Source organism: Ramularia collo-cygni, assembly GCF_900074925.1.
Source record: "Ramularia collo-cygni strain URUG2 genome assembly, contig: RCC_scaffold04, whole genome shotgun sequence".
Taxonomy (NCBI): Eukaryota; Fungi; Ascomycota; class Dothideomycetes; order Mycosphaerellales; family Mycosphaerellaceae; genus Ramularia; species Ramularia collo-cygni.
In genome coordinates, this window is record NW_019716258.1 from 671,159 (window position 1) to 699,064 (window position 27,906).

Below are 27,906 nucleotides of genomic sequence, written 5' to 3' on the forward strand. Positions count from 1 at the left end.
ACATCATTTTGTGTTGGTATGTCTCAATTTGAGATGGAAGCGGCCGCAGTGTGTAGATTCTGACGAGGTGGCTGTAGTGGGTCTATGTTGCGCATTGACGGAATTCTGATCACAGACTTTGATAGAAGTGACATCCTGAAGGATGAGGTTAAGCGAAGCGATCCTGTGCAGGATTCACCTCGTCGATAACCTTTTTATAGAAGGCTTGGCGGTATCCACTCTTGGCAAAGTGTTGGTGCTGTCCAGCCCTCACGAGATGTATTCCTGTAGGATGCTTGGCCACATTCTAACATCACTAGCAATCGTTCGATGCAACGCTTCTTTCCGCAGGGTCACAGTATGGGCGTCGAATAGCAAGTTCAACGACCCGAGGTGATACAGTATAGAGAGCAACGTTGTCGCCCGCATGCTCATGCTTGCGTCGACGTTCGCGGCAAATGCACTGTCATATCCTCTCGGAGTCTTCCGCATTGATCTTGCTCTGAGATGTCCAGTTGAAGCTCAGCAGGCATGTCAAACCGGGGTTCAATAGACCTGATAGCTGCCAGTCGATGGCACTCCTACGGTCACATGTTAGCTGACACTGATTAGACATGGAGTTGCAAGTATAATGCTTACTTGAAGGCTATTTCTAGTGTAAGATCTTTGCCATCAATCTCGACTACAATCTGCAGGCCTTGCTTTGCAAATTCATGCTCAAGAGCCACCGTTCATGATCCGTGGCTCTGCTCCAGGAGTTGATCATTGACATTCGAGGTAACAAAAGCTGATTCGCAACAGGCTTGCGATCTCTCGTCTCGCTTGTACGCAACAACCTTTTCTACAAAGTTCGAGCGGATTCGTGTGAACAGCCGTGCGAACGAATCCTTCGAGGCATCGTAGCTTCATGCCACGGTCCCGATGTATCCGCCAGGTGATGTGAGCATCTAACAAACTGGAGTCCAAGACGCGAGTCTTGGACTAACAAACAATCAGAGAAAGTTGCGGCACAGTCGCCAAATCCAGAATGAGGACCATGCCAAGGCTCGAAAGCACTGTATGTCATAGGCATCATTCACTCATTTACAACCCCAGCCCCACAGCAGCCTTTCCATCCTCCTCTTTGATAGAATCCCCATCATCCGTCCCCGTTGCACTCGCAATGCTCAATCCACTAACACTAGGAGTCTCCCCACCCGTCTTCTTCCCCATGCCAAGTTTCAACACGCTTCCCCAACCCCTTGCACTCCCACTATCGCGACTCATCCTCTCCCGCAAGCCAGCACTGGGAGGTGGGTCATCGTACTCGCTGTTCTCATCAGCCGGCAGCACAGGGCTACCAGTAGCCTTCCCAGTGTCCAAACGAGACCTATCCCGTTTGGTGAATGTTGGCAATGCGAACTTCCCACCCGAACTAGATTTGCGGGAGAGCTTCTGCATGAAACTTTCCTTGCCGGTCGATGAGCCCAACATTGGGGTAGTAGGAGTGGGTGGCGCCGCGTCGGAGGGCGTGAAGCTCACTGTCCTCTGGAGATCAGTAAGAGAGTTTCTTCCAGACTCGCCGATCGAGGAGGTGGTGGTCATTGATCGAGTGTCACGTGTATCCTTGCTCCTGCGGCTCGCAGGTGGGCTGAGTTCCTCAAAGTCTCCCTTGTCGATGTTTGCAGTGCTAGATGCCGAGGCGATGGTAGACAAGACGCCTGACTCCGGGTTCCTAGACTTCAGCTTCATGCTGCTAAAGAAAGACTTGAAGTCTTTGGCGTTGGGGTTGAGTTTTGGCGCCTCTTCCTCCACTGCAGCCTCTTGGACAGCGCTTTTGGAATCTGAAAAGTTAGCGGGAGGTCTGGTGCCAATCGCGCCCAGTGTATGGGCTCGACGGGTTGACATGGCATCGGAATCCTCATCCTCCATGATATCTGCTGGTGGGCCGCTATTGCCGTATTGCTGCGATGGTCTTCTAGACGGGAGACGGGATCCATATAGACGGGACGGGCCCGGCTGCTGAGGATTCCAGCCTGCACCAAAAGCGAGAGGGCTACCTCGAGCACCTGCAGCAGCGTCACTGGAAGGCCATGCGTCGGGCATCCAGCGGGTACTGTCTGAAGACGGACGAGGTAATTCGTTCGAGTGCGTGGATCCAGGTCGTGGTGAAGCTGGCCGCTTATGGAAGCTGGGCCACCCGTCGCCTTTGCTGCCAAAGAGGTTGAAGCCTCTGCTTCGGCGGGAAGCGGCAGCCTGCTGCGGAGCATCCAGAGCACCATCGCTTCCCAGACAGCTGAAGACTGTCCCTGAGATGCTGCTATTCCGCTTCCTAGAGGAGGAATCGATGCCAGGAATACCCTGATCCTGCCGTGGCATAGAGTGACTTGACGCCTTTCCCAGCGCCAGTCCGTCGTCAACATCAGAAACAGTCTTGGTGCGCTGCTTGATGCCGAACATTCCTCCAAATCGGCTACCAGCTCCACTGCCGCTTGTGGCGCGGTTGGACCGTGTGGATCGAATTGAGCGCCGATCGGAGTCGACAACCTGCTCTGGTGACCCAATGTGAAGATTCTGCTGGCTGGCCTGAGGACTGGCGAATACGCTTGGCGATCTACTGCTGGCGGAAGCAGGCGAAGCTGGTCCTGGTCCCGGGTGCTCTGCAAGGACATGTCGCATGGACTCGGGCAGCCCGGGCAGGCCAGGCATTCCAGGGAAAGAGCCAAGACCGGGTAGCGGAGCAGTAAACTCGGGCCTGTTGTCGCCATCTCCAAACAAATCCGAGGGAAGAAGACTCGCGCCGGCACCCGGACTCATCAAAGCACCACCAGTCATTCTCTCTCGTTCCTCGTCGGTCATGTCCATGTCGTCGGTGGGATTAGTCAGTGACATTCCGTTCGAGAAGTTGAGAAACGAATGGCTGGGAAAGATTGATGCTGTAGTTGTCACGCCGGGACCAAACGAACTGGTAGCGAGTGGGAATGTTGCAAGGCGCGGGCTGTCCGTAGAGCTGGGTCCGCTCTGCTGTGTTCGCTGACTGTCACCTCTTCGAAGAGTTCGCTCCTGTGCGGTTGGCGGATTGAAAGTGGTCGACGCTTCCTCCTGCCTTCTCTTCGCTCGGAGGGTCTCAAGGAAAGCCTGCTGCTCCAAATAAAACCGCTTTGCAATCTCCATCTTTTGATACGTCGCAGCATACTCTTGTTGCAACTGGCTGTACTGCATCGCCCACATCCTGGAGTTTTCTGCGTCTTGCTGCATCTGTTGTAAGATGTTGTTTTCTGGCTCTGCACTGTCTGGCGAGTTGTTCTTCATGGTGCGTTCCAGCTTTTTGATCTCGGTGCCCTTCTCCTTGACTTCATCGTCGAGGGCTTTGATCAAAGCCGCCTCCTCCGCCTGGCGGGTTCTGAGAGCTTCCTTGTCAGCCTCCACCTTCTTCAAATGAACCTCCTTCTCCTGCTGAATGCGGTCCACATCGAGTCWCATCTCCCCGGCTTCGCGAACCCATCTGATCATATCGWCCTTGAGCTTCTGATGATCTTGCTTTTTCTTTTCCAACAACCGCTCCTGCTTTGAGCGCTCATTCTGAGCAGCGGTGTTTTGACGCTCCATCGTATTGACCTCCCGCTTGAGATTCCGACTTGCACGCTCCTTCTCCATTGCCTCCGCCTTGAGTTCATCCCTCTCTTTGACCAGCTCATCCTTCTGCTGCAGCTCATCTTCATCCTCCTCCTTCGCTTGCCGCTCCGCTTCGTCCGTCTCTCTGCGAATCGCATCCAGCCTCTCAGTAAGTCGCTGAATGGTCTCGATGCCTTCGACTGGCGGCTCGCTGGCATCCGGGGCGGACTCGTTTCGATCAATTCCCAGTCCCGACGAGCGTCGCCGTGTTCCGCCATTCAAGCTCCTGCGCGGATTAAGCCCATTGCTCCCCTCTCGCACCATGAGCTCAGCATCTGGCGACGCCGGCGTGATGTCTTTTAATCCTCGGTAGGGCCTAATCCGCGGCATAGGCTCGTGGGCGGCATCATGGTCGGTATCGTTGCCGTCGGCGGTTGGGACGAAGAAATCCGCAGAGCTCGCCGATTTGGTGCGAAAACGAATGGGAGCACTTTTGGAGCTGAATTCAATGTTATTTACCAGGGCGACCCTCACGACGTAAAAGCAGCCCGGCTGCAGACCGGTGATGGTCGCAGCGGACTCTTTGATAGACAGGGTATCAATGACATTGCCGTTGAGATGTACCTCAAATTTAAGAGTGCTTCGATGCGTCTGTTTCTCAGGGAGCGACCAATGTATAATAGCACCGTCGGCCTTGATGCTTGCTAGGTCTACGACCGGTGTGGGCGGGATGTCGAAGCCAAGGAGTGTAGCCAGCTCTTGTAGTGGCTTGTTCATCACCTGGTAAGCTCGGTAGAAGAGCCTGCGGGGAGACCATCATCAGTCATGTGTTGGTGGTGTGGTTGTGGTGGTCACGCGGATGGTATGCATGAATGATGTGTCTGTGCAGAGGCAGCATCCACGGTCGTTGACATACCATGATACGGCGACAAATAGCATCAGCGGCCTAAAGTAGACGGCCGAAGGGACGGTCCACGTCTGGAGCGCACTCATGGCGTGCGACAAATAGATTGAAGAGTCCATGAGGGCGAGAGATGATAGCGGGAGGAAGGTCCGTCCATCACCCGTGTCAGCGCGGGCAAAGAGGGCCATGGTACTCCCACATTGGGGAGGTGAGGGTGGAGGTGGAGGTAATAATCAAGGGTATCAATGGTTCCAGCTGCAGCGTGCGGTACGTTGGGCGAGGAGCTGAGTCCTGGCCCACGGGGACGAAACAAGAAGGAACCTTTCTTTCTTCCCCCAAAGCTTGTTGTATTGGGTTAGTCTYGGTAGTTCTGGTTGGCGGTGGTGGCGTTCTCCTCAACGATGCCATCTACATCTACAGTGCATACAGTGTCCATCTACTGTACCTTGCGTGTACAGTCTGTCGCTTCCACCTTGCCCGGGTTGAATGACGCATGGACAAAGGTGTGTACTGGAGAGAAGCCGCCAATGATCTCCAGACCTCATCTTCACAATCGTCCCAATTCATTCCAAGTCATGGACATGGGTCATATGTCAGACTTTGTTGCAGGCCGGCTTGAAGAGGGCATTGCGTTGTCCATTTCGTGACGGGGTAAGGATCTCGGCACATGCCCACCCCTACCTTACATTACTCCAACGCCCAAACACCCTCTTCTGTGTGGGAAGATGGTACTTCGTATGTTGAGGGACAAAGAGGCAGAAAGCGAAAACGAGCCATCTTTGATCTGCTCGGGGCTTGGCTCGGCTTAGCTCGTCGGACGCATGCGCATGCATGTGATGAGTGAGATTCATGGGGGCGGCTTCTTCTCCTCGTTCCCCAACGCTGGGCTGAGACAGGTCCAACATTGCTCCAGCATAATAATAATCGGACTTGCAGCATTCGAATTCATTCCTCGTACCCATCCCGCCCCTCATTGTGAGCATCCACGCCTTTTCACACCTCCAGACTCCATCGGCATCCGACTAGCACCGCGCACGAGCCTCGCTTCGCTTTCTTCCTCCAAATGACGTCTGCCTCGTGATACCAACTTTGATCTTGTGACGGACACATCAGTGGAAGAACCCACCGAGCGCGCGAAAGAAAAGACTTGCACCGCGGCTGCAACTACTTGACCCATGCGCACCACGGCAGCGACTGCGCGCTCGACCATAGACCTCCACCTACGCTCGCTAAACCCTCCGCAAAGTCCTCCGCAATGAACTACCTCCGTAGCATCGGCGGGTCCGTCTCGTCGACCTGGAATTCCCTCAACCCCGCCACCCTCTCTGGAGCCATCGACGTAATTGTAGTCGAGCAGGAGGATGGCTCGCTCGCCTGCTCTCCCTTTCACATTCGCTTTGGAAAGTTCCAGCTGCTGCGGCCGTACGAGAAAAAGGTGGAGCTCACGGTGAATGGCGAGAAACGAAATTTCCCCATGAAGGTTGGCGAGGGCGGCGAGGCCTTTTTTGTCTTTGAGACGCAGGACAGCGTGCCGGAGGCACTGCAGACCAGTCCGCCCGTGTCACCCGTATCGAGTCCCACCCTCCACGCCAGTCCGCCCGAAACACCCGCACTGCAAGAGCCAGATCCCTTTGATTTGGAACAGCCAAGCGGACTTCCTCCCAGTCCCCAATTACCTCCTCGCGGTCATGGCCGCAGCACGACCGAGGGCATTTCCTTTCCCTTGCCAAATCTCGCCCGCCGCGCCAAAAGCGATGCAGGCGAAGTCGGCCTTCTGTCCACTTCTCCACCGGAACCCTTGGCTAGGCGTGTCTCTTCTGGTGACTTCACCTCCTTCAATGAGCACGCGGCGCCAAAGCTGGAACGTCAGGCGTCCGACTCAGTCCTCCCGGTGGCCAAAGCCGCGATTGATAGCCATCTCGATACTAGGGATGGTCTCTTGGCTGCTGGTACATCCCATGTCTCACCATCACTGCACAAGGATGCGCATCAAACTAGAAACGATGGCTCGGAAACACACGCGCAGAACGAGGCGCGACTGCGGGCCATGGCCTTGTCCAAGAAGCTGTGGAGCAGCAACATCAGCAACCAAGTGACGGACTCGGGAGACCTCATGCTTGACATGGGYGCCTACAAGACCGGAAATCTAGAGGCTCTGCAGGCAGAAGGCATAGCACGCCAGCTCCTGTCGGAGGAGCTAGACGGACCGTACGACATTGGCGCACTGATCGGTGCGGACGAAAAGGGCAACATTTGGATATACAGCAGCGAAGAGGCTAAGGAGGCCGCGGACAAGCGTGCTGCTGCCGGTATTGGCAACCTCATTCCCACCGCATACGCTTCCACGGACGCTCTGTCCGATCCTGGTTATCACAGCGACGATGCGCAGAGCAATGGATCCAAGTCCGACTACATGCATAGCAGACGAGACTCCGATAGTGCCGTTGGTCTTCCTTCCCAGCCTAGCTCACCTGGAGTATCGGGCGATCCTAACAAGAACTACGCCAAAACATTGCGTCTCACGTCTGACCAGCTCAAAACGATGAATCTAAGGTCCGGCGCCAACACCATGTCCTTCACCGTCAACCGTGCGACATGCACCGCAACGTTGTGGTATTGGAGACACGATGTTCCCATTGTTATTTCAGACATTGATGGAACCATCACCAAATCTGACGTTTTAGGTCACGTTCTCAACACAATAGGCCGAGATTGGACACACGCCGGAGTCGCAAAGCTGTACACTGAGATTGCATCAAATGGCTACAACTTCCTCTATCTCACCAGCAGAAGTGTTGGACAAGCAGATACCACCCGCGCATACCTCAAAGGTGTCGTGCAAGAAGGTTTCCGACTTCCTCCTGGACCCGTCATCCTCAGCCCGGACAGAACCATTGCCGCGCTGAGGCGAGAGGTTTACCTGCGTAAGCCAGAGATTTTCAAAATGGCATGTCTTAGAGACATCATGGCTCTCTTTGCCGGTCATGGCGGAGCGAACAATGTCACCGAGACTGCTGTGGAAGCTGGACTAAAGCCATTGCCTCCTGGTCTTGGAACGGGCAAGGGTAAAAGTGGAAGCCCATTCTATGCTGGCTTCGGGAATCGGTTGACGGACGCGCTAAGTTATCGGAGTGTCAWCATTCCGAGCATTCGGATCTTCACCATCAACTCCAACTCAGAGATCTCTCTAGACTTGCTAAGTCTGAATAACTACAAAACTGCATATAGCACTATGCGAGAGATTGTTGATCATTACTTTCCACCTGTTGGGCTACTGGTCAAAGGCGGTGGGGAAGAGTTCACAGACTTCAACTACTGGAGAGACAAGCCGCTGGACATTGCAGACTTCACCGATTCCGAAGATGAGGATGCTCCGATCGATGCCGCTTTAAATCGTCTCAACAAAGTGGATACACGAGGCGAAGGCAGCGTACTTAGTGAGGACGAGATGGGCGACAGTCTGTATGCCACTGATGCGGGACGGCCAAGTCTAGATCAATCTGTTGCCGAGAGCTTTGCGGATGACTACGACGGCGAGCAGGATCTCCGAGATTCAATGTTGCAATCCGAGTACGAAGACGAAGCGGAAGGCTACGAGGATGAGGAATCTGATCTTGAAGACGACGAGGATGGTGGGATTGAGCTCGAGGATTCGAGGGGTGGCGCACACTCTCCTGTTGCCCCCAGAACACCACAGCTCAGCCCTGCCAAGCTGGAGGAACCCCGTACGCCAAGATCTGCAGTAGAAATTGACAGCCCGAGTCGCCTAGGTCGTGTAAAGGACAAGGTCGCTGGTGGACTAGGATTCGGGGAGGGATGGAAGAAGTGACATGAGAGGAACTTGGTCATTCATTGTTTGGTGCTGCGATTCAGCGGGATTGGGATTCTGTATAATGACTGTATTATATAGCATGGTGAATGGACCTGTAGAGCCTGGCTTCATTCTTTTGGACACACTGCTCTGAACGACCCATCTGACCTTTTTTCAATGGTTGCGCATTGTAACAAAGTATGTGAGAGTATTGTGCGTGGTACGCAATGGGGATTAGGCTCAGGAGCGAAATGTTAGCGATGAGAGCAGCTCTCTCACAACACGCACCGTGAGCTCTCGATCGGCGAGACGTCCATCAAATCGCTGGAATCCGCTGGAATAGCTCCGTGAACACTCTCGACCACCGAGACGTCCATTGGACCACTGAGACCCTCTGGGGCGACGTGGTGAGCATCCCCCGGGCGAGACATCGTCCGAACCGATGGGCTCCACGTTAGGATGCTCAAAATCGTCTTTCAGAGAGAGATCGGGCTCGGGTATAATTCTACCAGATGATCTCGCTGGTATTGCTTGTCTCTGGAACTGATTGACTTCTGAAGATAGATGAGCTCCGGGGTGCTACGCGCTATTCATCTCAACATGAAGGACTGTACTCGCAAGTCGTAGAGCTCAGGGTTCCGGTAGATGACATTATCTTGAATAGAATGGCATCTGCTTCGACAGAGTAAAAGGACACGCTTCGCTGAACAGACCTGCACGCCTACTCAATCACCCCTTCCTACAACGCACGCACAATGATCATGCCTGAATTGGTCGATGCTTGGCTCGGCTGCGAACTTCGATGCATCGATGCAGATAGACGATGATGGAAGAGCTCATGATGCACATGTTGGACGGCGTGCGGAGAAAGGTGAGAGGGGTGGCGACTGCAGGTGAGGTTGCATCTCGCAGCTATTGCCTTCTTCGTATCTCCTAACTCCTGCGCTGAGATTCTGGGGCGAGTCTCGGCCGTTATCCGGACATTTCTTCGTAGGTACGTCGTCTGTGTTGTTCCATCTCTTCAACCATTCACGAAGGCGGGACAGCATGATCCATGATTGGCACTCTGATGTTCTGCGTGTTCGAGATGTTTGTTGGTGGTAGCATCTTGCATTCTGTTCTTGAAGATAACAACGGAGTATGCCTCAATAAGGTACAGTTTCAGATGGAAGATTCTATGGAGATTTCGATCTATGGTTCGCTTACCAAAAACTGCGGGTCCACGCCATCGAACCATGTGGCCGCATTGTGGCGGACCATGTGGCGGACCTTCAACTCAGCTCCCCGAATCGCCGGCAGTTACAAACTCAGAAAGCTTGAAGACGTTCGTGTGGGAACACTGGACGACTTCCGCTAGAAATGGCATTTCCTCCTTCATCAACGTGATGCATAATCATACATTYCCAGTGCAGGGGGACATAGTCAAGGCTAATCAGCGCCAAGAGGGCGATGCACCCATCAGTTGCCCCACTTCGGTAGCCATACGCGGTCGAAAGACCTTCCGTTGTCAAGCCCACATCACACTACCTCAAAACGCCCCGCATCTTCCTGGTCAAGTGTTACCAAGATAACAAGCGTGTATAAAACATCTGGAGAGGTAGATCGGCGCTTTTCTTTCGTCCTGTTTCAATCTCCTACAAACACAAAACACCGCAGTCATGTCTCCATCAAAGGTCTCCACCATCAAGTTTGACGAGTTCAGCAACATCATCAATGGACAGCAGCGTTCTGGAAAGAACCAACACTACGGTGTCAACCCAGTCACTGGGGAGAAGCTGTGGTCTGTTCCAATCGGTTCGCAACAAGATGTAGACGAGGCTGTTGAGGTTGCCCAGAAGGCCTTTGAGTCGTTTCGCAACACATCGCTTGCGGAGAGGAAAGAGTTGATTTCCAAGTTGAAGGATACTCTTTTGGAGYACGCTGATGACATGACCGAGCTGCTGTGTGCTGAGACCGGCAAGCCTGTATGAACACCCATGAACAATGCCAACGATGATGACATGTGCTGACAATTCCTAGAAAGCCATTGCTGAAATGGAGACCAAGGGCGGTGCAGCAGGCTGGTGTGATTGGCATCAATCCCTCGAGATCCCCGAGGAGACGATGGATGATGGCGAGAAGACCATCACCACCCGTTACACACCTCTCGGGGTTGTCGGCGCCATCTGCCCATGGGTCAGTACTATACCCTGCCCACTCTACAGTTCGGCCACTTGCTAACAATTGGCAGAACTTTCCAATTGTCCTTTCTCTGGGCAAGCTGCTCCCTGCTGTCCTGGCTGGTAACACCATTATCATCAAGCCCAGCCCATACACCCCTTACACCACACTTAAGATGGTAGAGATTGCTCAGACCGTCTTCCCACCAGGTGTGGTTCAGGCCATCGGTGGCGATGACGCCCTTGGCCCAATGCTCACGGCTCACCCTGGCATCGCCAAGATCTCTTTCACCGGCTCCATCCCCACGGGCAAGAAGATCATGGCTGCATGTGCCAACACACTCAAGCGTGTAACTCTCGAGCTTGGTGGTAACGATGCGGCCATCGTTCTTCCCGATGTCGACGTCAAGGCTGTCGCTCCTCAGCTCGTGATGGGTGCTTTCCAGAACTCTGGCCAGGTCTGTGTCGCCACCAAGCGTATCTACATCCACAAGGACATCTATCAGGAGACTCTCGCGGCTATGGTCGAGTTCACCAAGTCCATGACTGTTGGTGCTCCAGCTGATGGCGCCCACCTCGGCCCAATCCAGAACCAGATGCAGTTCGAGAAGGTCAAGAGCTTCTTCGCCGACACCAAGGTAAATGACAATTCAACAATAAATGAATATCGCTAACCCTCTTCACAGAGCAATGGCTACAAATTTGCCGTTGGTGAGCCAGATGTTTCCTCCAGCAAGGGCTTCTTCATCCAGCCAACCATCATCGACAACCCGCCAAATGACAGCATGATCATCCAGGAAGAGCCATTCGGTCCCATCGTCCCAACTCAGCCATGGGACGACGAGGAGGAGGTCATCAAGCGTGCCAACGCCAGCAAAGCCGGTCTCGGTGCCTGCGTATGGGGCAAGGATGTCGCCCGCGCTGAGAGCATCGGCAAGCGCTTGGAAGCTGGCTCTGTCTTCATCAACTCCTTTGAGAAGCCAACACCACAAGCCTTCTTTGGTGGACACAAGGAATCTGGTATTGGCGGAGAGTGGGGCAAGGAGGGCCTCAAGGCCTACCTCAATGCTCACGTTATGCACACTTACAAGGCATAAATGTAAGAGGTCGACGACGGCTGATGTATGGTTACGGTTGAGAGTCTGTGTAGATATCCCAGTTGAATGAATTCGTTTACGGCCGCTGAAGAAAATCTCATGGTGAATGTTGTTGTTGCTGTCAACACCGTGTTGATTCATCATCGAGTGAAGTGAATGGCTTAGCGCGAACTTCCATTTATGAATCGCGCTAGTGCCCTTCACACGATCATCGCTGTCACTCCGTTTCATTGCTTTCTCTGATGAAGACATAGTAGTGGCAGCAATGGCCTCTTTACCAACCAATCCCACATCTTCGGCCAGCCAGGTTCCCGTCGTCCCGAATCCAAAGCGCTCGCCGCTTCCACTCTCCTCCAGCCAGGAATCTCAAGTCCGAGAGCTCTACTTCAAGCGCGTACGGACAAAATGCGCAGATGAGGTCAGAGGTACAATATATACGAAGCCGCAATCCCAATTCTGAAGATGCATGAGCTCACCAATCATTCATGAATGTGTAGATTTTGCAGCGTGCTGTACCTCCCGGACTTTCACAGCGACTTTCATGTGCCGCGCACAGCAAAAGGCGATGAACACCTGTATGATGCAATACGCCACGCAAGCAGAGMACGATGCTGCGAGARAGGAATGGTTTGCAACGATTGATAAGCGACGAGAGGAGCGGGAGCAGAAGGAGGCAAAGCGGATTGAAGATGAGAAGTTTTGGAGGGAGTGGTGGGATAAGGATTTGGCGAAGAAGCCTGGTGAAAATAGGGAAAAGAAGGCGTAAGATAATTCGGATGGGTCAGAGCGAGTTCTTGGGTGTTGGTTACAGCGCGGCGTTCGGGATGATGGATATATGGGCACATGGAAGATGGCGTTTACTACTGGACTTGGGCCTTGACATACGACACGGTTTCTCATTACAGATGGTCTGGATTCTGTTCCCTCCGCTTATGGACTGTATTATACATCGAGCGTACCGGATAAGAGAACGGCAACAGACGTCGAGCTAAAACGCCTGACCAACCTCTGGTAGCGGCGGACCATTCCTGACCTCCAACATCTCCGGCTCCGCAATTACTGAACGCGCGATCCCAGCTCGCGCTTCCTGTAGCTCTCTCTGTCTTGCCGGACTCTCTCGCGTCATGTAGCTCGGTGGGGACCCCTCCTCATAGGTCGGCGAAGGCATCACCTCTCGATCCGAACTCGTTGGAGACGGCACCCAGTGCAGGAGATCGGGATCCGCGCGCACACTGCCCCTCCAGCGACCATACGCAGGCGGAGGATTCGGAATGGTATCAACTTCTTTATCCCAAAGATGAGACGAGTGATCTGCTCCTGTGGTGGGTTGAGCAACATTCTCGTCTGCTAGCACGTCATCGGCTATAACGTGCACCTGGATAGGTGTGGGTGGCATAAAAGCTCCTCTTGCATCGGTCGTAAGCTTCGGCAAAGGATGAATTTGTAGATGCCGTGGACCATGCTGTCGGCGTCTTTGTCCGTGCCTGGAGACCGAGACGAATGTAGGCACATCTCTTGATCGACTCCTGGCAGCTAGACAAAGTCGCAGAGCGGCATGTGCGAATACGATCGTAGCTAGCAGAATTGCCAGAATAAATAGGACGTGGAAAGTTGTGCTGATTCCAGATGCTGTGGTGGCGATTGAGACGTCTACATATGAGGTTAGCTGTACCCAGCACTCTTCATGCAAGCCAGACGATACTTACAGGTTGCAACTAACCCAGCTAACAAGACTGCGGCCAGCACGCACAGCAAAGCTCTTGAGCACGCAGCCTTTCGTGCTATGCGTCTGTGCTTCGCCCGCTTCCGGCTATGTTGTTGTCTTGACCGCGTCTTTTGTAGGGTTAGACTTTCCATCGATGGGTCACTGAGGTCTGGATGATTGATGGCGGCCACTGCTCTTGTGTTGAAAAGTGTTGATTGGTGATTCATCTGCTGCAATCGCTGCAGACCTGCTGCTGGAGGATCTGCGACGACCGTCTCGTCATGCACCGATAACATGCCCGAGTTCGAGGGGCTCGGCAAGACTTGTCCTCGATGCACCTCATAGCGAATGGGTGAGTGCAGTGACTCTGTTCGTCCTTCCTGATTGGCAAGTTGTCGATGCGTTGGTGTTGTTGGCGAGCTGGCGACAGACCCAAAGATAGATGCTCTGAGTAGATTCCGTACATTGCCTTGGACGCGCGAGAGTCGGGATGGTCGCTCGTCTTCCAGGATCCCAGCCTCCAGCGTACTCGCATCTGGTAGTGGGGAGTTCATGGTGTCGTTGAGCTCTTCGACCTTTGGCTTGAAGTAGGTRACCATGAAGTACGCCAGGAAGATACAATACACAACAATCAAGACGACCCGTTCGTCCTCACGAGACAAAATATAAGATGAGAGAAGGAGAAGTAGAAATCGGAAAGCAAGGAACACCACAATCAAGATAAACAACAATACTCATCTTGAAGACCATCTGCGCGAACCTGCAGCGTGGTGCCTTACAGCGACGCTCGAACGCTTCAGGCCGACGCGCAGTACAAGCAGGGCCTATCGTTGGCACAACTCAAGGGATGCAGCAGACACTCCATCTCAGCGTTGCACAAGAAAGGTGCACCGGCGTTCTCTCCCCGCAAGGCGTAATGGCCGTCGACCGACCGCAAGCTGCATCTCGGTAGGCTGATGGCGGACGCTCTAAGGGCTGCTTGTGGTAAATGTTTCATATGTAGGCTGCTGGGAGTGGTGTGAACGAAGGAGATCCATCCTACTTTTGGATTTCTCGGGAGCGTTTCAGGATTTGGCGCTGGCCAATTAGAGTGGCTGAACGCTAGTTTTCTCAAAAGCTTCTGACAGATGTAACGCCAAAGATGTGTTTGGAAGAGGGTGTAGGTAGTCGGGACGCGACGGTGACATCCGTTCGCTCAGCCAATGGTCTGATGGATTGGACAATGGCTTGTGTAGCTGGCTATGTTTCACTTGGAAGCTCCATGAAATCGGTATCAACAGAAAGCTCATCAGGCTGGCTGCAAAATGCACGCTCGCTGATCGTTAAGTTGGAGCATGGACAATGTACGTGACGGGACTTCGCTTCAATACATTTCGCGGATTTTGAGCAAGCTCCTGCGGCGCTTGTTGGTGCTGGATGATCCTCTCATCTCAAGCCGTCTTGTATGATCTTGCTTGCACCCGCAAAACCTTCTTTGCATTGCGTTCTTGCCAACCCGAATAGGTTTTGGTACCGAGACCGGCTCCGAGTTGTACAAATCTCGCTTTCATTCGTCCCTTGCTCAAACCATAGCGTGGGGAGCTCACGCCGGAGACTTTCTAGCCCTCGTCCAAGGGGCCATGATCATGGTAGTCAAAGCTTCCAAAGCCTGCTGGACCACTCCGATGCGTATCTGCCTACGATAGCTGTCACCCTATCTATCAAGGCAATTCCCCCAGAAGAAGAGTTCTGTCTGTGCTTGCGGATAGCACTGCGAGCGGGTTAGTAATAACGGACGGACGCACAATCAAAAACTAGCTTACCCATAGAGCCATCTGGCGAGATCCGCACATCGTTGACCGTTCCCTTGTGTCCAGGTAACTTATGCAGCATCTTGCCGCTCTTGGTTTCCCAAATTGTGGCTGAGCCATCCCCTCCTCCGGCTGCAATGCGCGCTCCCTCGGCATCAAAGGAAGCGCGGATGAGGTTCTTTTCCAACCCGACTTGCGCTCCATCAAACACCTTGATCGCCCGGTCTGTTGGCGCAAAAGGTCGAATATCCCAGGTGCGTACAGTAGAGTCATGCGAATTGGAGAGGAGTGACTGCGAATCCGGCGAGATGGCTAGCGAGGTGATGGTGTCGGTGTGTCCTGTGAGCGAGTAGGACACTTTCTTCATACGCAAGTCCCAAGCCTTGATCTCGTTGTCAATGCTCCCGCTGAACAGCTCATTGCCCGCCTCAGCCAAGCAGACGGCGGTGACAGGGAAGGATGTTTCGATGTAGTCGATGGCGGCTTTGGACCTGGGGTCCCAAATCGAGATGGAACCGTCATCACTCCCACTTACCAGAAATTCCTCGCCGCGTTTGCTGACATCCAGACAATTGATAATCTCCTCATGACCGACATGCCTCCGTATCCTCTCGCCAGTCTCTACTTGCCAGCTCGCAACATGCTTGTCTGCGCTTGCTGTGTAGACAACCTGACTATCTCTTGACCACTGCAGATCAAGAATCGCACTTTTGTGTCCCGTCATCATGCCATAGTTGGCGCACTCGCCAGTCGTGTTCCAGAGAAGGATGTTGCGGTCCATGCCAGCGGATGCGACATGTACGCCAGTAGGGTTGAAGCGAGCGGTGTAGACCTCCCCCGAATGACCGCTGAGCTCCATGACGGATGCCGGCAAGCCTGCAGCTCCATGTCCCTAGATCGTGCCATACTGATCAGTGCCTGTACTTTTATACACCGCTTTAGCTCTGCTTCGGGTGCCAGAGGTCGCTCCTGGGCCACTTACCCCTTGTATGAGCGCACCGCCGTTTGACTTTGTGAGAGCATTGCCATTGAGTTCTGCGCCTGATCTCTGTCTCTTAACTAATTGGCTGCTGCCAAACGACTCTGCCGCTGCACGTTTTTCGCCAGACATGATTGTATGCGTTTGGGAGATTCCACCGAAATCCCGGTCGTGTATCGAAGGGTGTTGCGATTCGTCTTAGGCAGGAACGGTGCGAGAGCGAAGTGCTTGCGGCTTCGTAGCAAATTCGTTGGTAAGGTGCATGTTGTGAAGTCTTTCCTTTAGGATTGACATTGACATGGATGGAATTGAACGCTCGGTCCACCAAGGTTTGTGGACCCTCGGGCACTGACCTACCTACTTGCCTACCTACATGACCAGCTCCGACTCCAACCCCGTGTTCTCGATCAACAACATTCGAAGGGTTGGCGACGGCATGAAGTGAAATTGATTGCCACAGCGTCTGTATCCAAGACGCACCCAAGCAGCAGCAATCATGACGTCCAAGGCTGCCCGTCTAGGAGAAGAGTGAGCATGGACACGCGATACGATTGCGCGGACAAGCTGACAGCATGATGCAGAGTGTGGAAGTAAGAAGCATCGACGAGGGATTTGCACAGTCTCTAATCTCGTTATAAGATCCCGAGTCGACAAGATCAACGCCGAGGTCGTCACCCTAACATATGGCACCATTGTCGCCCAGCTCTGCCGCGACTTGACGGTACCCAGCACCGCGAACAAGACCGACTATGCCGCCGTGAATCAAGAGCTACATCGTATGGGATACAACATGGGGTTGCGCCTGATTGAGGACTTTCTGGCCAAGTCCAATACAGGCTCGTGCTCCAASTTTCGTGAGACGGMTGAGATCATCTCCAAGGTTGGCTTCAAGATTTTCATGAACATCACACCCGCGATTACGAATTGGAGCCAGGATGGCAAGGCGTTCAGCTTGGTGTTTGAAGAGAACCCGCTCACCGATTTCGTGGAGTTGCCTGACGATGGACGAGCGCAAGACGAGCTGTGGTATAGCAACATCTTGTGTGGGGTGATTCGGGGAACGCTAGAAATGGTATGTTGTTTAGCGCGATGAGCATATGGGAGGAGTTGCGACCAGGCTGATCGCGRCGACAGGTGCAAATGCAGGCTGAGGCGCACTTTGTCAGCGATATTCTGCGTGGGGACGATACGACAGAGATGCGGGTCACATTGGTACGGTACATCGAAGACGAGATGCCGCCAGATGATGAATGAATAACGACCGACGCAACGAGCCTGATCAAATGTGCGATCTTCGACCTTGTCGCTTGATCTGTCATCATCCCATTAGCATGGCTCGGATGTAGGAACAACGACGGCAACCAAGCAAGGAGCTTTGGCGCAGTCTCACAGAAGGCAATTACAGAAGCTTTCGGTTCTGGTCTATAATCGGCTGAWGTGAATTGAAGAAAGCCGTATGGACTTGCAGTGGATCACATACAGCGACTGATGTTCCCACATTCTCTCTGTCAAAATTCACAAAGAAGGTTTGCACTGCCGGTGCTGAAGGACCAAAACCCAAAGTGTCGGGACGACGATCCAGAGATCTTTCTCGGTACTTGACTGTTTCTACTTCTTCTACAGGGAGTCTCACTGTCAACCTACACGGATCTTTACAGTGTGGGAATTCACTATACACAAAGACAGAAAGCAAGAAAAATTTCTGAATTCGTGGGCGGTGAGGAATTAAGTGGTCGAATCAGAGCAGTATCATGTGGTCAGGAACAACGCATTGCCGCACAMCGTACGGTGATGGTGGGAGGCGGTGTCGACAACATTATTGCGGCGCTTCACATCGGGAGGTCAATACGCACTGGACTGAAACAGAGCACGCAGCGTAGATCATAGTGTAGAGCGGGTATTTTACCACGTAACAATACCTTCGCGGGTGGAAAGGAGAGCTGCTTGTACTTCAATCTGTTTTGCGCATGCAGTTCTCATCACTAGCAAATGGTGAGAGCGGCACACTATAGATCACGTTCCCATTTGCGACCACCATCCTTCCAGCCTACCATAGCTTCAACCACCACTCCACGTCGCGGCCTCGGGACTTTCATCGCGTTGCCTTATCCCACTTCGTTTTGACCATCAGCACGGCCAAACTTGTTGTTGTTGTCGTTGTTACTTGTCGGACATATAGAGCGTAAAACGCACCACAGCCAGAGTACCTGGTTCGAGCTTCGATACGTCTGTCCTAGCGCCCTGATCTGACAACCCGCACCGGCGGCGCATCCTACTTCCGCTTCGACTACCTGCACCTTGTGAGCGACAGTCCCTCGACGACGACGACGACGACGACGACGACGTCGCCACCGCCGTCAACACAACGCGTTATCGGCCGCGAGAGCAGTCAGAACCGCACGGCGCACGACGAGAGCGGACCTGGCGTGAAACCATTCTAGCTTTCCAGCCTCTCCACTCCTTCCCTTCCCGGAACTCAACAACCACCTCTTCGCACCAGACCGTCTCGCATCGTGCGACGAGGCTTCATCGCGATACCGCCGACTCGATCTTGCCGCTGTGACTGCGACGGCGACGTGCGAGTTCGCACGCACCCCCTACAAGTCATTCGCGCGCGCTGTCGGAACACGAACCTCGCCCTTCACCTCACGCATCGCGCGTGAATCGGTTGCAGCATGAGCCAACAGCACCCTATGGCCGGTGGTATGGGTGGTCCAGTCGGAAATGTCGGGACGCCCACCAACTCTGCGACACTCTATTCACCCGAGGCGATCATTAAGAAGCTGAACACGCACATTTACGAGTACCTGTTGTGCAATGGACACTACGATTCTGCCCGGGCCTTCTACAAGGACTTGCCCATCGAGGAAATCACCAAGCAGTCTCCGAACCAACACCAGAATGGTGCGGACGGCATGGAAGTCGACAGCAAGGAGCTCCCAGGCGTCCAAAAGCGGCCCAGCGACCTCCCAGCACCCGTCAGCATGTCGCACGCAGACAGCCCTTTCCTGCAAGACTGGTGGTGTCAGTTCTGGGAGATATTCCACGGCAATCGCCAACGAGGCAAGCAGACTGTTTTGGGCTACGTTGGTCAGCAACGTGTAGCGCAAAAGGCGCGCACAGGCATGCTCGTGGATCCGAATGGAATGCAGCGTGGTTATAACATGATGAACAACGGCATGCCGGGCGGCGATATGCGACAGGCCGTGCTGAAGAACGGAATGTAGGTTGATGCGCGCCGACCATTTGACGATGCGATAAACGATGCTAATTCACAACTCACAGGTCGYCGGCCCAGCAGCAGGCGCAGCTCCAGAGCATGAAGATGAGGACTGGTCAAGCTCAGGGCAACCAGATGCAGAGCAGCCAGATGGAGCGATCGAGCTCACAAATGGAAATGAGCGGACCACGGTCTGGGTCACCCAGTAATGGCGATGCTCCATCGCCGAAACGAGCAAGACTCGATGGCAACATGCCGCAAATGCCGCAAGCTCGACCCGGCCAGCAAGGCCAGATGCCAGCAGGCAGCCAGGTGGGTCTCCCTCCCTACTCCCCACCTCAATTGAAATMCTCCCTGCACAGACACGCGAATCGCCCGTCAACTGCAAATTCATTCCCCCGTCAATGCACATGAACAGCTTTCAGACTGTCCGCACAACCCACTAACACTCAGGCAAAGTCTGTGGAGGTCTACTCGCAAGCTATACAGCAACAGATGCAGGCCGCTATGCAAAGAACGAATTCTAACACGAACAAGGGCATGCCTCAAAACCCCCAAATGGGCCCCGGCGGCGCACAGTCAAGTCCCATGAGCCAGCAAGGCCTCGACGGTAACTCTGGAGAATTCTATGCAAATCAGAGAATGGGCATGCCGCAGAATGGCGTTGCCGTAGCCGCCCCTGGCCAGCAAGGAGCAAATAACGGAAACGGCAATCACGCGCTGCAAGACTACCAAATGCAACTGATGCTTCTCGAACAGCAGAACAAGAAGCGTCTGCTCATGGCTCGGCAAGAACAGGACAGTATGGCACACCCAAGTGGGCCCAATGGCGCCGCATTTCAGCCTGGCATGTCGCCATCGAATAGAGCCGGAGATCCATCTCCGAACCCAAATGAAATGCAACGCGGAACGCCCAACATCAAAAAAGCCGGCATGTCACCCCCGAATGGTGACATGACGGGCCGTGGATCGCCCGCGCCCAATATGATGGACCCCGCCGTGCGCCAACAGATGATGGCAATGGGTCCGAACGGGCAGCCGCTCATGCGACCGCCACCTTCGTCCCACCCAGCGATGGGTGCTCAAATGACACAGCAACAGATGGAGTACATGCAACGTTCCGGCCAAATGATGCAAAATGGCGGCGGTTGGCAAGGTGGACCGCAGCCACCGCATGGGATGATGCCTCAGCCTGGCCAGCAGCCGAACATGACACCCCGTCAAGGTAACATGCCTCCACCGCCGGCGCCTCCGGTTGCGAATCCAGGCGGAACTCAGCCAAGTAGCCCAGCCCAGCAACCTCAGCCGCCCACGCCGAGCCAAGCTAATAAGCCCAAGCCTGGAGGCAAAAAAGATAATAAAAAGGTTGGTGCCACCCCATGCAGTGAGTCGTCGCGTTGTACTAATGATCGCAGGTTGGCAATAAGAAGGGAGCGGCTGCGGCCAGCAATGAGAATGCTGATGCTCCTCCTACGCCAACTCCGCCTCCTCCGGTCACTCCGAACAATGCTGCATCGTTCAATCAGAACAAGAATCTGCAGATGCAAAACGGCCAACCTGGACCCGGTGGTCAGCAAAATCATAATGGAAACCAGGTGCAGGCCCCAGCACCCGACATGGGCATGGGCGCTCCCTTTGGTGACCTTGGTGGCGATTCACAGTTCCCCACCATGGACTTTGCCGCTCTGGACAGCGGTGATGTACTCGATAACTTCGACTTTGACAGCTTCCTCAACAACAATGATGACTCTGGGCTTGGATTTGATGCCAACTTTGCCTTTGGTGGGGATGCGTCTATAGAGACTGACATCGGCGGGAACTAGGCGAAACCTCCCATTGTCGAGTCAGAAATGGTGAACAGTGCTGTTGCCGAGAATGACCAGTTCGTTCTGGCCCGGAGGCCAGCCTGTCATGCCCCGGCCAGAGAGCACGAGAATGGGACATCATCCTTATTTTCTGGTCGCACACAACACTGACGACCCCCATACGRAAATTGAGCACAGCAACCACACCACTCGTCTGACACAAAATGACTCTTCTCTTGATGAGTACTTTGGACCTGGATCCCCTCCAATTGGTTCAAGTCAAACTGCTTGAGATCGTGGAAGTGCGGTGCAAGGCTCGTTTAATAACGGTGCTATTCCACAACTCCTCGGGCCATCCCTTGGAACGACACTTCGGCCCGTGGCCACTCAAACAGACATATACACTCATTGCCAGTTTCGCGAATCTCAGATATCCACGAGGATTCGATTGTCCGACGACGCGCATTACTGCGATGGGCTACTCTCGCTACATGATCGGTCTTCTTTTTGTTCATTGTGCGGTTGATCGTTTGGTTTACCTGTTCCGCTCTCTAGTCGACAGCGGGAAGCGGTCTGGCGCGCTCGGTAATCTGCGTCCTTGCAATCTACCATCGCTATGATTGCGGCGTTTCACAGGTCTTGGATTTTTCAACGTCGGCGGGGAACTCTTCTTGAATGAAGTGCTACTGTATCTCTTTCGTGGCGATTTTCATCAGGCACGATATTTATATTTGACTTTTGTGAATGGACAGAGACGTTTTATTCTTTGTTCTCGTTATCTTTCTCTTGTGGTGAAGTTAGCATGTCGCTGATTGCGTACATGCGCAAAAGCGTAGGGCTGAGGATAACCATGGTTCATGACTCATGTTAGCGCAGCTAGTGAGTGAATGATCTTTAAGCATATCTGACTCTTGTCGATCACCTTTGCTAATTTTGACATGGGAACAAGGCAGAGCAAGTCTCGATAGCATTTTCTTGCTTCACTTGATGTCCAAACGCCGTTTACTTGTCCGGCTCGACTACGGAGGCATGGTCTTTTGCTGTCGGGAAGGCTGGACACCTCCCGCCAGCTGATGACTGATTGTGATTGATCAATTTTGAATTAGAGGCATTGAGGACATACGCATGGCTTTACCTTTCCATTGGTTTCTCAACGGTACAATAAAGCATCTCGATCATGGTGGTCACAGAGAGAGATGTCTCGGCTATTTCGAACATCCACGGCGTTACCCCTTTTGCTGGAGTCGTCGATGATATCCATACGAAAGAGTTCCCTCTGGATGGAAACCCAATATTCCTACTTTATGTAACGGCGCCGATGCGATGATGCTTCCGCTTCGCTATTCGATTGGAAACAATTTCATGTGAAAACTTCACGGTGTGCTTTTGTTATGCATTCTTGTTGTGATGAGCAGTGGTCAGATTCCAAAATGAGTGTCAATCCACCTATTCCTGCCTCCACGACGCAAAAGATCAAAGTGGAACACGATACCCTCGTGGTAAGAGTAGGAAACGTGTACCGTAAGAGATGCAGACTACTTGAAGTCAGTGTGACACTACCCCAACCCTAACACAACCCTAACCAACTCAACATTTAGTCGAGGACTGAGCGTTGAGACGCGTATTAGCAAGACATCATCAATACCGCTCTCCATTCTCTGATGCAATGAATCACGAAGTTGCAACGAGCGATGTAGCCGGCCGCCCGTTGAGAGCAAGGCCGTCGGACGATCTGCAGGGCTCAGCCTTTGCCATGCTGATGAACGCCTTCGATTTCCAAACGACTCACATCGAGTAAAAAAGCCCGATAACACAACGCTCTAAGCGTATCTAGCACAAATCGCCCCTTTCAGCCAGAGCCTTCGATGAGGCTCGCTCAACACAGTGAAGGAAGGATGGAACTGACTGCTCATAAAGTCTTCTCTACGTCACAATTTCGGCTTTGTCATTGTTTACCGACACATGTCGTCGAAACTGCCGCTCGTTGCAAAGGAGGGAGGTCGATGACTAGAGATTCAGCCCTGAAAACTACTCCCATCTCAAGTCCCCCGCGTTGAGCCAGTGACAACCGAGCACCTCGCTGTGCAAGTCTATGCAGCAGCCTTCTCATAAGACCTCATGTTCGCGACAAGATGCCTACCAACAGACCATGATGAGAATCCTGGGATTGTAGCCGCGGCTCGTAGCAGGGTGAAACAGAGTACGTTGAGAAGTATCGAGGACATTCTAAAGACCCAAGATTTCATTGCTTCTCTCCATCACTCGCCGCTGACCTTCTGTCAGACCTGGTTCGGAGAGGTTCCACGCTGAAAGTCCAAATGCTCGCATACCAGCCTCCGGATCAGCGTTCCTCACATCTTCGATTCCAGGACGTCCTATGTGGTTGGACTCCCCGATGCCGCCACCAAAATCTGGACATGGTGTGCCCTGTAGGAAAGCCTCACGTTGACGTGCCACGAACTTTGCGTTCGACTCTGTGAGTGGGCAGGCTGGAATGTACCTAGAAGTGCAAGACGAGAAGATTAGCAACGGTGGATTCAGATGGTCTCAATGTCCGTCGTCCTCCATCGCCTGACTTACATGACGCTGCTATCGTGTTGTCCGGCATGTAATTTATCCACGGCATGGATAGTATCACAGTGCCAGCTCACATAGTCACCCGGACGGACTCGAGGTACATGTACCATTGAACTAGGCAGATTTAGGTGTGGATGTAGCAGCGCCGAGAGCTCCTGTCCGTGACCTAGTGAAGCTCCATGGAGCCAGGAGTCCTGCTCTGGACTCAGCACCCAGTTGTCTGGGGCCAGGAAAGCCTCCTCGTAGGTTTCCGCGGTTGGATCTTGGGCTGCCTTTCTCGGAGAGAAAAATGGCCGCAGCAAATAGTATGCGGTCGCCCGCGAGAGCAGCGGATTTACGAGTAATGTGCCTTCAGAAGGACCGGTATTGCTCAGTGACAGCCAGCCTTGGAAGGAGCGGAACATGGAGCAAGCGCCAACACCTGAATACAAGTCCGAGTTGACATTGAGACGGCAGCTGGACTCCCATGGATCATACTCCTCCCACCTGCCTTTCCAGATGGCATCGTAGACGCCTCCACGTCCTCCGTAACCCTCCGACTCCCATCTTTCACACGATCCTCCATCAACGTGTGGCCCTAGAGCAAATTTGGCATCGCCGGGCATACGCATTCGGAGACGGTCAGCGTATATCATAGGATGGCTGGACGAGATGAGGGCAGAAGGATCACGCGAATGCCAAAACTCCAAGAGAAATCGCTGGGCTCTGAGTAGGTTGGGATGAGAGCGAGCCTTAATCTGAGATGGCGACCAGTATAGCTCGTATACCTGTGGATTGTCGCTGGGAAACGCCTTTGTTTGGGGATTAGCCTCGAGACTGGGGTGTGGTGGTCAGCCATTTTCCACCAGCAGCATTTTCCGTGAAATGACTTACTACGCCCTCAACTCCGTCTTCATAGCAAGTRCCTCGTGCTCCGGGACCACATTTCTGATAACAGCAACGCCTCTTTTCTTGTGCTCTGCTCTGAACTCTTCGCTGGCATTGTCAATGTCGCTGAAATCTATTTGCGGAATGATCTCTGGCCCTTTCTCCGCAATCAGAGGAATCTCCTCGCGTAGAGATGTCAATAATCGATTCCAGGACTCGTGAAGAGCTTCTTTGTTGCCTGCAATTAAACGCGACTTGACGTCTGCGAATCTTGGCGGTAGCTTCTCAAACTGCAAGCCCGAAAGTGAAGCAAAAGCATCAGAGATATCTCCCTCTCTTTTCTGAGGGGCCGAAGTGCTTGCTGCACGCCTGATAGTGGGTGAAGTTGTGCTGATGAACTTGAGAGCTTGTCTCRCCCGAATGACAGGAAGCAGGGCGGACATGGTCAAGATGAAGTGGATGGAAGTTCGAAAGGAAACTGAGATATTCACCTATGTCAGAATGGCGAGGATCGCACGTCTTATCAATGCTCCGTCTAACGGGACCGTCAGCACTATGAGCGGCCGCCGACACCGATGCTGTGTACTGTAAAGATTTGATCGTGGCAGGTGTGGAAATGGTAGCGGAATGTCGGAGGTCTAGCTTCTTTGGCAAGAGCGCCGCCCGTCTCTATGCGGCTTAGTGCGACAAACTCAAACTCACCTTCCACCCTCATGCAAAACATCAGTACAGCATTCGGGAGCACTGTAGCTGTCAGGGCATGACATGATCCGGCATCTATATCTTCAATATGCCGTCCGCGTGTATGGCGGTGGCGTCAACATGTGTGCCCTGCCTCACCGGCACGCGCTTCGCTTTCCGAACCATGCGATGCAAGCGACATACCTTATGCAAGCGAGATAGCGGTACCGCAGCGAACCGAGATCGGATAATATAAGCTATTCTACCGGACTCCTTAAACGAACCTCATCCCATCTTGTGCTACATGGGATCAGCACCTCCGCATCTGTTTAGCCTAGCGAGTCTTGACATATCTGATATAAGGATCGTTGATTTCGGGTGGAGCTTGAGAAGACAAGAAACCTTTGCAGCGTACGCTCCATGGTCAAGATGGCACTCCCGAAAGATTTTCTGTGGGGATTTGCGACTGCCAGCTACCAGATCGAAGGTGCCGTGCATGAAGATGGGCGCCAGGACTCAATCTGGGATTCGTTCTGCCGTACGCCAGGGAAGATCGCTGACGGTTCGGACGGGTCGATCGCTTGCGACAGTTACCATCGATACAAAGACGATGTTTCGCTTCTCAAGCAACTTGGAGCCAGAATCTATCGATTCAGCATCTCCTGGTCTAGGGTCATTCCACTCGGTGAGTCCATTGAAGCCAAAAGTATTGCCGCCACGCATGAGATGGAAGATATCGCCGACGAGGAGGCCTTTACGCATCTTTAGCATGTTGAGATCTTAGAGAGAGCCTCGAATCTTTGGCTACTCGCGCTTGATATATGTGACACTGCTGACCTTTTCTTTTTCGCTGTTAGGTGGTCGGAACGACCCCATAAACCAGCAAGGACTACAGTGAGCCAACTGAGGGAGAAAACGAGGGACATTACGACAGTCTCTTGCCAATATCCGCTCCCAACTGCTACCATAGGCTAATTGTTCGACTTTTTCGTCTCCCAGATACTACGAAGACTTGATCGATGAGCTGCTCGCAAACGGAATAATACCAATGGTGACCATCTTCCACTGGGATCTACCACAAGGACTTTACGATCGCTATGGCGGCTTTCTCGACAAAGAGGAATACGTTGAAGACTATGCCAACTACGCCCGATTGCTGTTTAGCACGCTCGGTRCCAAGGTGAAGTTTTGGATCACTTACAACGAACCTTGGTAAGTCAGTCCAAGGCAGTGATGATGACAACATCGAGGTCTCCGACTGCAAATACAAGTCCATGAGTATCTGCTGATGTGTACTCTTTTTACTCAGGTGTAGCGCAATCCTTGGCTACAGCACTGGGACTTTTGGTCAGTCCACTATCCCACAGACACAAAGCTGCCGATATGAGGATCTGTCAATGGATTTCTTGCCTCTACCAAATACTCGGTACCGATACTCTCGACAACTTCTCTTACTAGTAGCTCATGTCACTACTTGTTCTCACCATGCTAACCTTCCGTGATAGCGCCGGGTCATACCAGCGATCGTACTAAGAGCCCGGTGGGCGACAGCTCTACCGAGCCATGGATAGTTGGCCACAACATCCTGCTTGCTCATGCTTCGGCAGTTAAGATGTAAGGAAACAGAAGCGCGTTCTGATCCCCTTTACGGGCATTGACTTACGACTGCGCAGATACCGAGAAGAATTCAAACCAACCCAGCATGGTGTCATTGGCATAACGCTGAACGGGGACTGGGTCGAGCCATTCGACTCGGCTTCCACCAGCGATGTGGAGGCGTGCGAGAGAAAGCTTGAATTCTCCATCGCATGGTTCGCAGACCCAATTTACAAAGGAGAGTATCCGGCTAGTAAGTGTTCGCTAAAGGTCTCGAAGAGTGAGGTAACAGTCTTGATGCTTTGTCTGACCAAGTGTAGGCATGAAGCAGCAGCTTGGATCACGCCTGCCAGATTTTACTGCCGAGGACAGAGCGTTAGTTCTTGGATCCAACGATGCCTACTTCATGAACACGTATGTCCAAGACATTGCGGGATATGGCGTGGCGCAAATACGAGAATTACTGACGTTGGAGAAGATACACATCAGACTTCATCCGGGCACGCAGCGAAACTCCGGCTCCGCAGGACTTCAGCGGCAACGTCGATGTGCTGAAGCAAAATGCAAATGGGGAAAGCATTGGCCCTGAGACACARAGCCCCTGGCTTCGTCCCCACTCTGCAGGTTTCAGAAGATTGCTCAATTGGATCTCGGATCGCTATGGTAGACCACCCATCTACGTTACTGAAAATGGCACGAGCGTGAAGGGAGAAAACGATTTACCTGTTGCAGAAATCGTACGGGACGACTTCAGAGCCAAGTACTTCCGTGACTACATCAATGCAATGGTAGAAGCACAGCACCTTGACGGCGTTGATGTCCGAGGATACATGGCGTGGTCTCTTCTTGACAACTTTGAATGGGCTGAGTGAGTTCTCCGATGAGTCTAATCGACTGTTGCTTGTCAACAAACTAATCTATGCCTTCCATGTTATTAGGGGCTACGAGACGAGGTTCGGCGTCACATATGTGGACTACACCGGCGGCCAAAAGAGACATCCGAAGAAGAGTGCCCGAGTCATTAGCGAACTGTTCGCATCGCTCTGCAGCAGCTGAAGATTGCTGTATGCAATAAGACAGGTCGCTATGCATGTACGGAAGAGCTTCCGGGATCCGAGAAGCGGTACCTGAATCTGGCTGTA

The 27,906-nt window shown here is 53.1% G+C and overlaps 10 protein-coding genes; 6 read left to right on the plus strand and 4 right to left on the minus strand.

Moving 5' to 3' along the window:
- Nucleotides 1–1,062: 1,062 nt before the first annotated feature.
- On the minus strand, nt 1,063–4,665 carry RCC_03396 (uncharacterized protein; the record flags this gene model as incomplete). XM_023768686.1 has 2 exons in its annotated part: nt 1,063–4,375; nt 4,490–4,665. 2 exons carry the CDS (start codon nt 4,663–4,665, stop codon nt 1,063–1,065), a joined length of 3,489 nt encoding a protein of 1,162 aa, XP_023624454.1.
- A 1,067-nt stretch (nt 4,666–5,732) lies between these two features.
- On the plus strand, nt 5,733–8,306 carry RCC_03397 (related to lipin Smp2; the record flags this gene model as incomplete). Its single annotated transcript, XM_023768687.1, has 1 exon — nt 5,733–8,306. The coding sequence occupies one exon, from the start codon at nt 5,733–5,735 to the stop codon at nt 8,304–8,306; it is 2,574 nt and encodes an 857-aa protein (XP_023624455.1).
- A 1,640-nt stretch (nt 8,307–9,946) lies between these two features.
- RCC_03398 (related to aldehyde dehydrogenase (NAD+), mitochondrial) lies at nt 9,947–11,544 on the plus strand (the record flags this gene model as incomplete). XM_023768688.1 has 4 exons in its annotated part: nt 9,947–10,252; nt 10,308–10,463; nt 10,519–11,085; nt 11,134–11,544. 4 exons carry the CDS (start codon nt 9,947–9,949, stop codon nt 11,542–11,544), a joined length of 1,440 nt encoding a protein of 479 aa, XP_023624456.1.
- Nucleotides 11,545–11,809: 265 nt separating this feature from the next.
- Nucleotides 11,810–12,310, plus strand: RCC_03399 (uncharacterized protein; the record flags this gene model as incomplete). XM_023768689.1 has 2 exons in its annotated part: nt 11,810–11,969; nt 12,042–12,310. The coding sequence occupies 2 exons, from the start codon at nt 11,810–11,812 to the stop codon at nt 12,308–12,310; spliced, it is 429 nt and encodes a 142-aa protein (XP_023624457.1).
- A 222-nt stretch (nt 12,311–12,532) lies between these two features.
- Nucleotides 12,533–13,803, minus strand: RCC_03400 (uncharacterized protein; the record flags this gene model as incomplete). XM_023768690.1 has 2 exons in its annotated part: nt 12,533–13,194; nt 13,251–13,803. 2 exons carry the CDS (start codon nt 13,801–13,803, stop codon nt 12,533–12,535), a joined length of 1,215 nt encoding a protein of 404 aa, XP_023624458.1.
- Nucleotides 13,804–14,949: 1,146 nt separating this feature from the next.
- On the minus strand, nt 14,950–16,150 carry RCC_03401 (probable U5 snRNP-specific protein-like factor and related proteins; the record flags this gene model as incomplete). XM_023768691.1 has 3 exons in its annotated part: nt 14,950–14,999; nt 15,052–15,931; nt 16,022–16,150. The coding sequence occupies 3 exons, from the start codon at nt 16,148–16,150 to the stop codon at nt 14,950–14,952; spliced, it is 1,059 nt and encodes a 352-aa protein (XP_023624459.1).
- A 364-nt stretch (nt 16,151–16,514) lies between these two features.
- RCC_03402 (probable BET3) lies at nt 16,515–17,272 on the plus strand (the record flags this gene model as incomplete). XM_023768692.1 has 4 exons in its annotated part: nt 16,515–16,546; nt 16,600–16,608; nt 16,658–17,090; nt 17,153–17,272. The coding sequence occupies 4 exons, from the start codon at nt 16,515–16,517 to the stop codon at nt 17,270–17,272; spliced, it is 594 nt and encodes a 197-aa protein (XP_023624460.1).
- A 1,421-nt stretch (nt 17,273–18,693) lies between these two features.
- RCC_03403 (uncharacterized protein) lies at nt 18,694–21,061 on the plus strand (the record flags this gene model as incomplete). XM_023768693.1 has 4 exons in its annotated part: nt 18,694–19,241; nt 19,304–19,550; nt 19,698–20,603; nt 20,654–21,061. 4 exons carry the CDS (start codon nt 18,694–18,696, stop codon nt 21,059–21,061), a joined length of 2,109 nt encoding a protein of 702 aa, XP_023624461.1.
- A 2,208-nt stretch (nt 21,062–23,269) lies between these two features.
- On the minus strand, nt 23,270–24,930 carry RCC_03404 (related to DUF1479 domain protein; the record flags this gene model as incomplete). XM_023768694.1 has 3 exons in its annotated part: nt 23,270–23,543; nt 23,624–24,436; nt 24,494–24,930. 3 exons carry the CDS (start codon nt 24,928–24,930, stop codon nt 23,270–23,272), a joined length of 1,524 nt encoding a protein of 507 aa, XP_023624462.1.
- A 667-nt stretch (nt 24,931–25,597) lies between these two features.
- Nucleotides 25,598–27,820, plus strand: RCC_03405 (probable beta-glucosidase; the record flags this gene model as incomplete). XM_023768695.1 has 9 exons in its annotated part: nt 25,598–25,853; nt 26,026–26,062; nt 26,168–26,380; nt 26,478–26,515; nt 26,674–26,782; nt 26,842–27,017; nt 27,085–27,178; nt 27,243–27,632; nt 27,703–27,820. The coding sequence occupies 9 exons, from the start codon at nt 25,598–25,600 to the stop codon at nt 27,818–27,820; spliced, it is 1,431 nt and encodes a 476-aa protein (XP_023624463.1).
- Between the last annotated feature and the right edge of the window lie 86 nt (nt 27,821–27,906).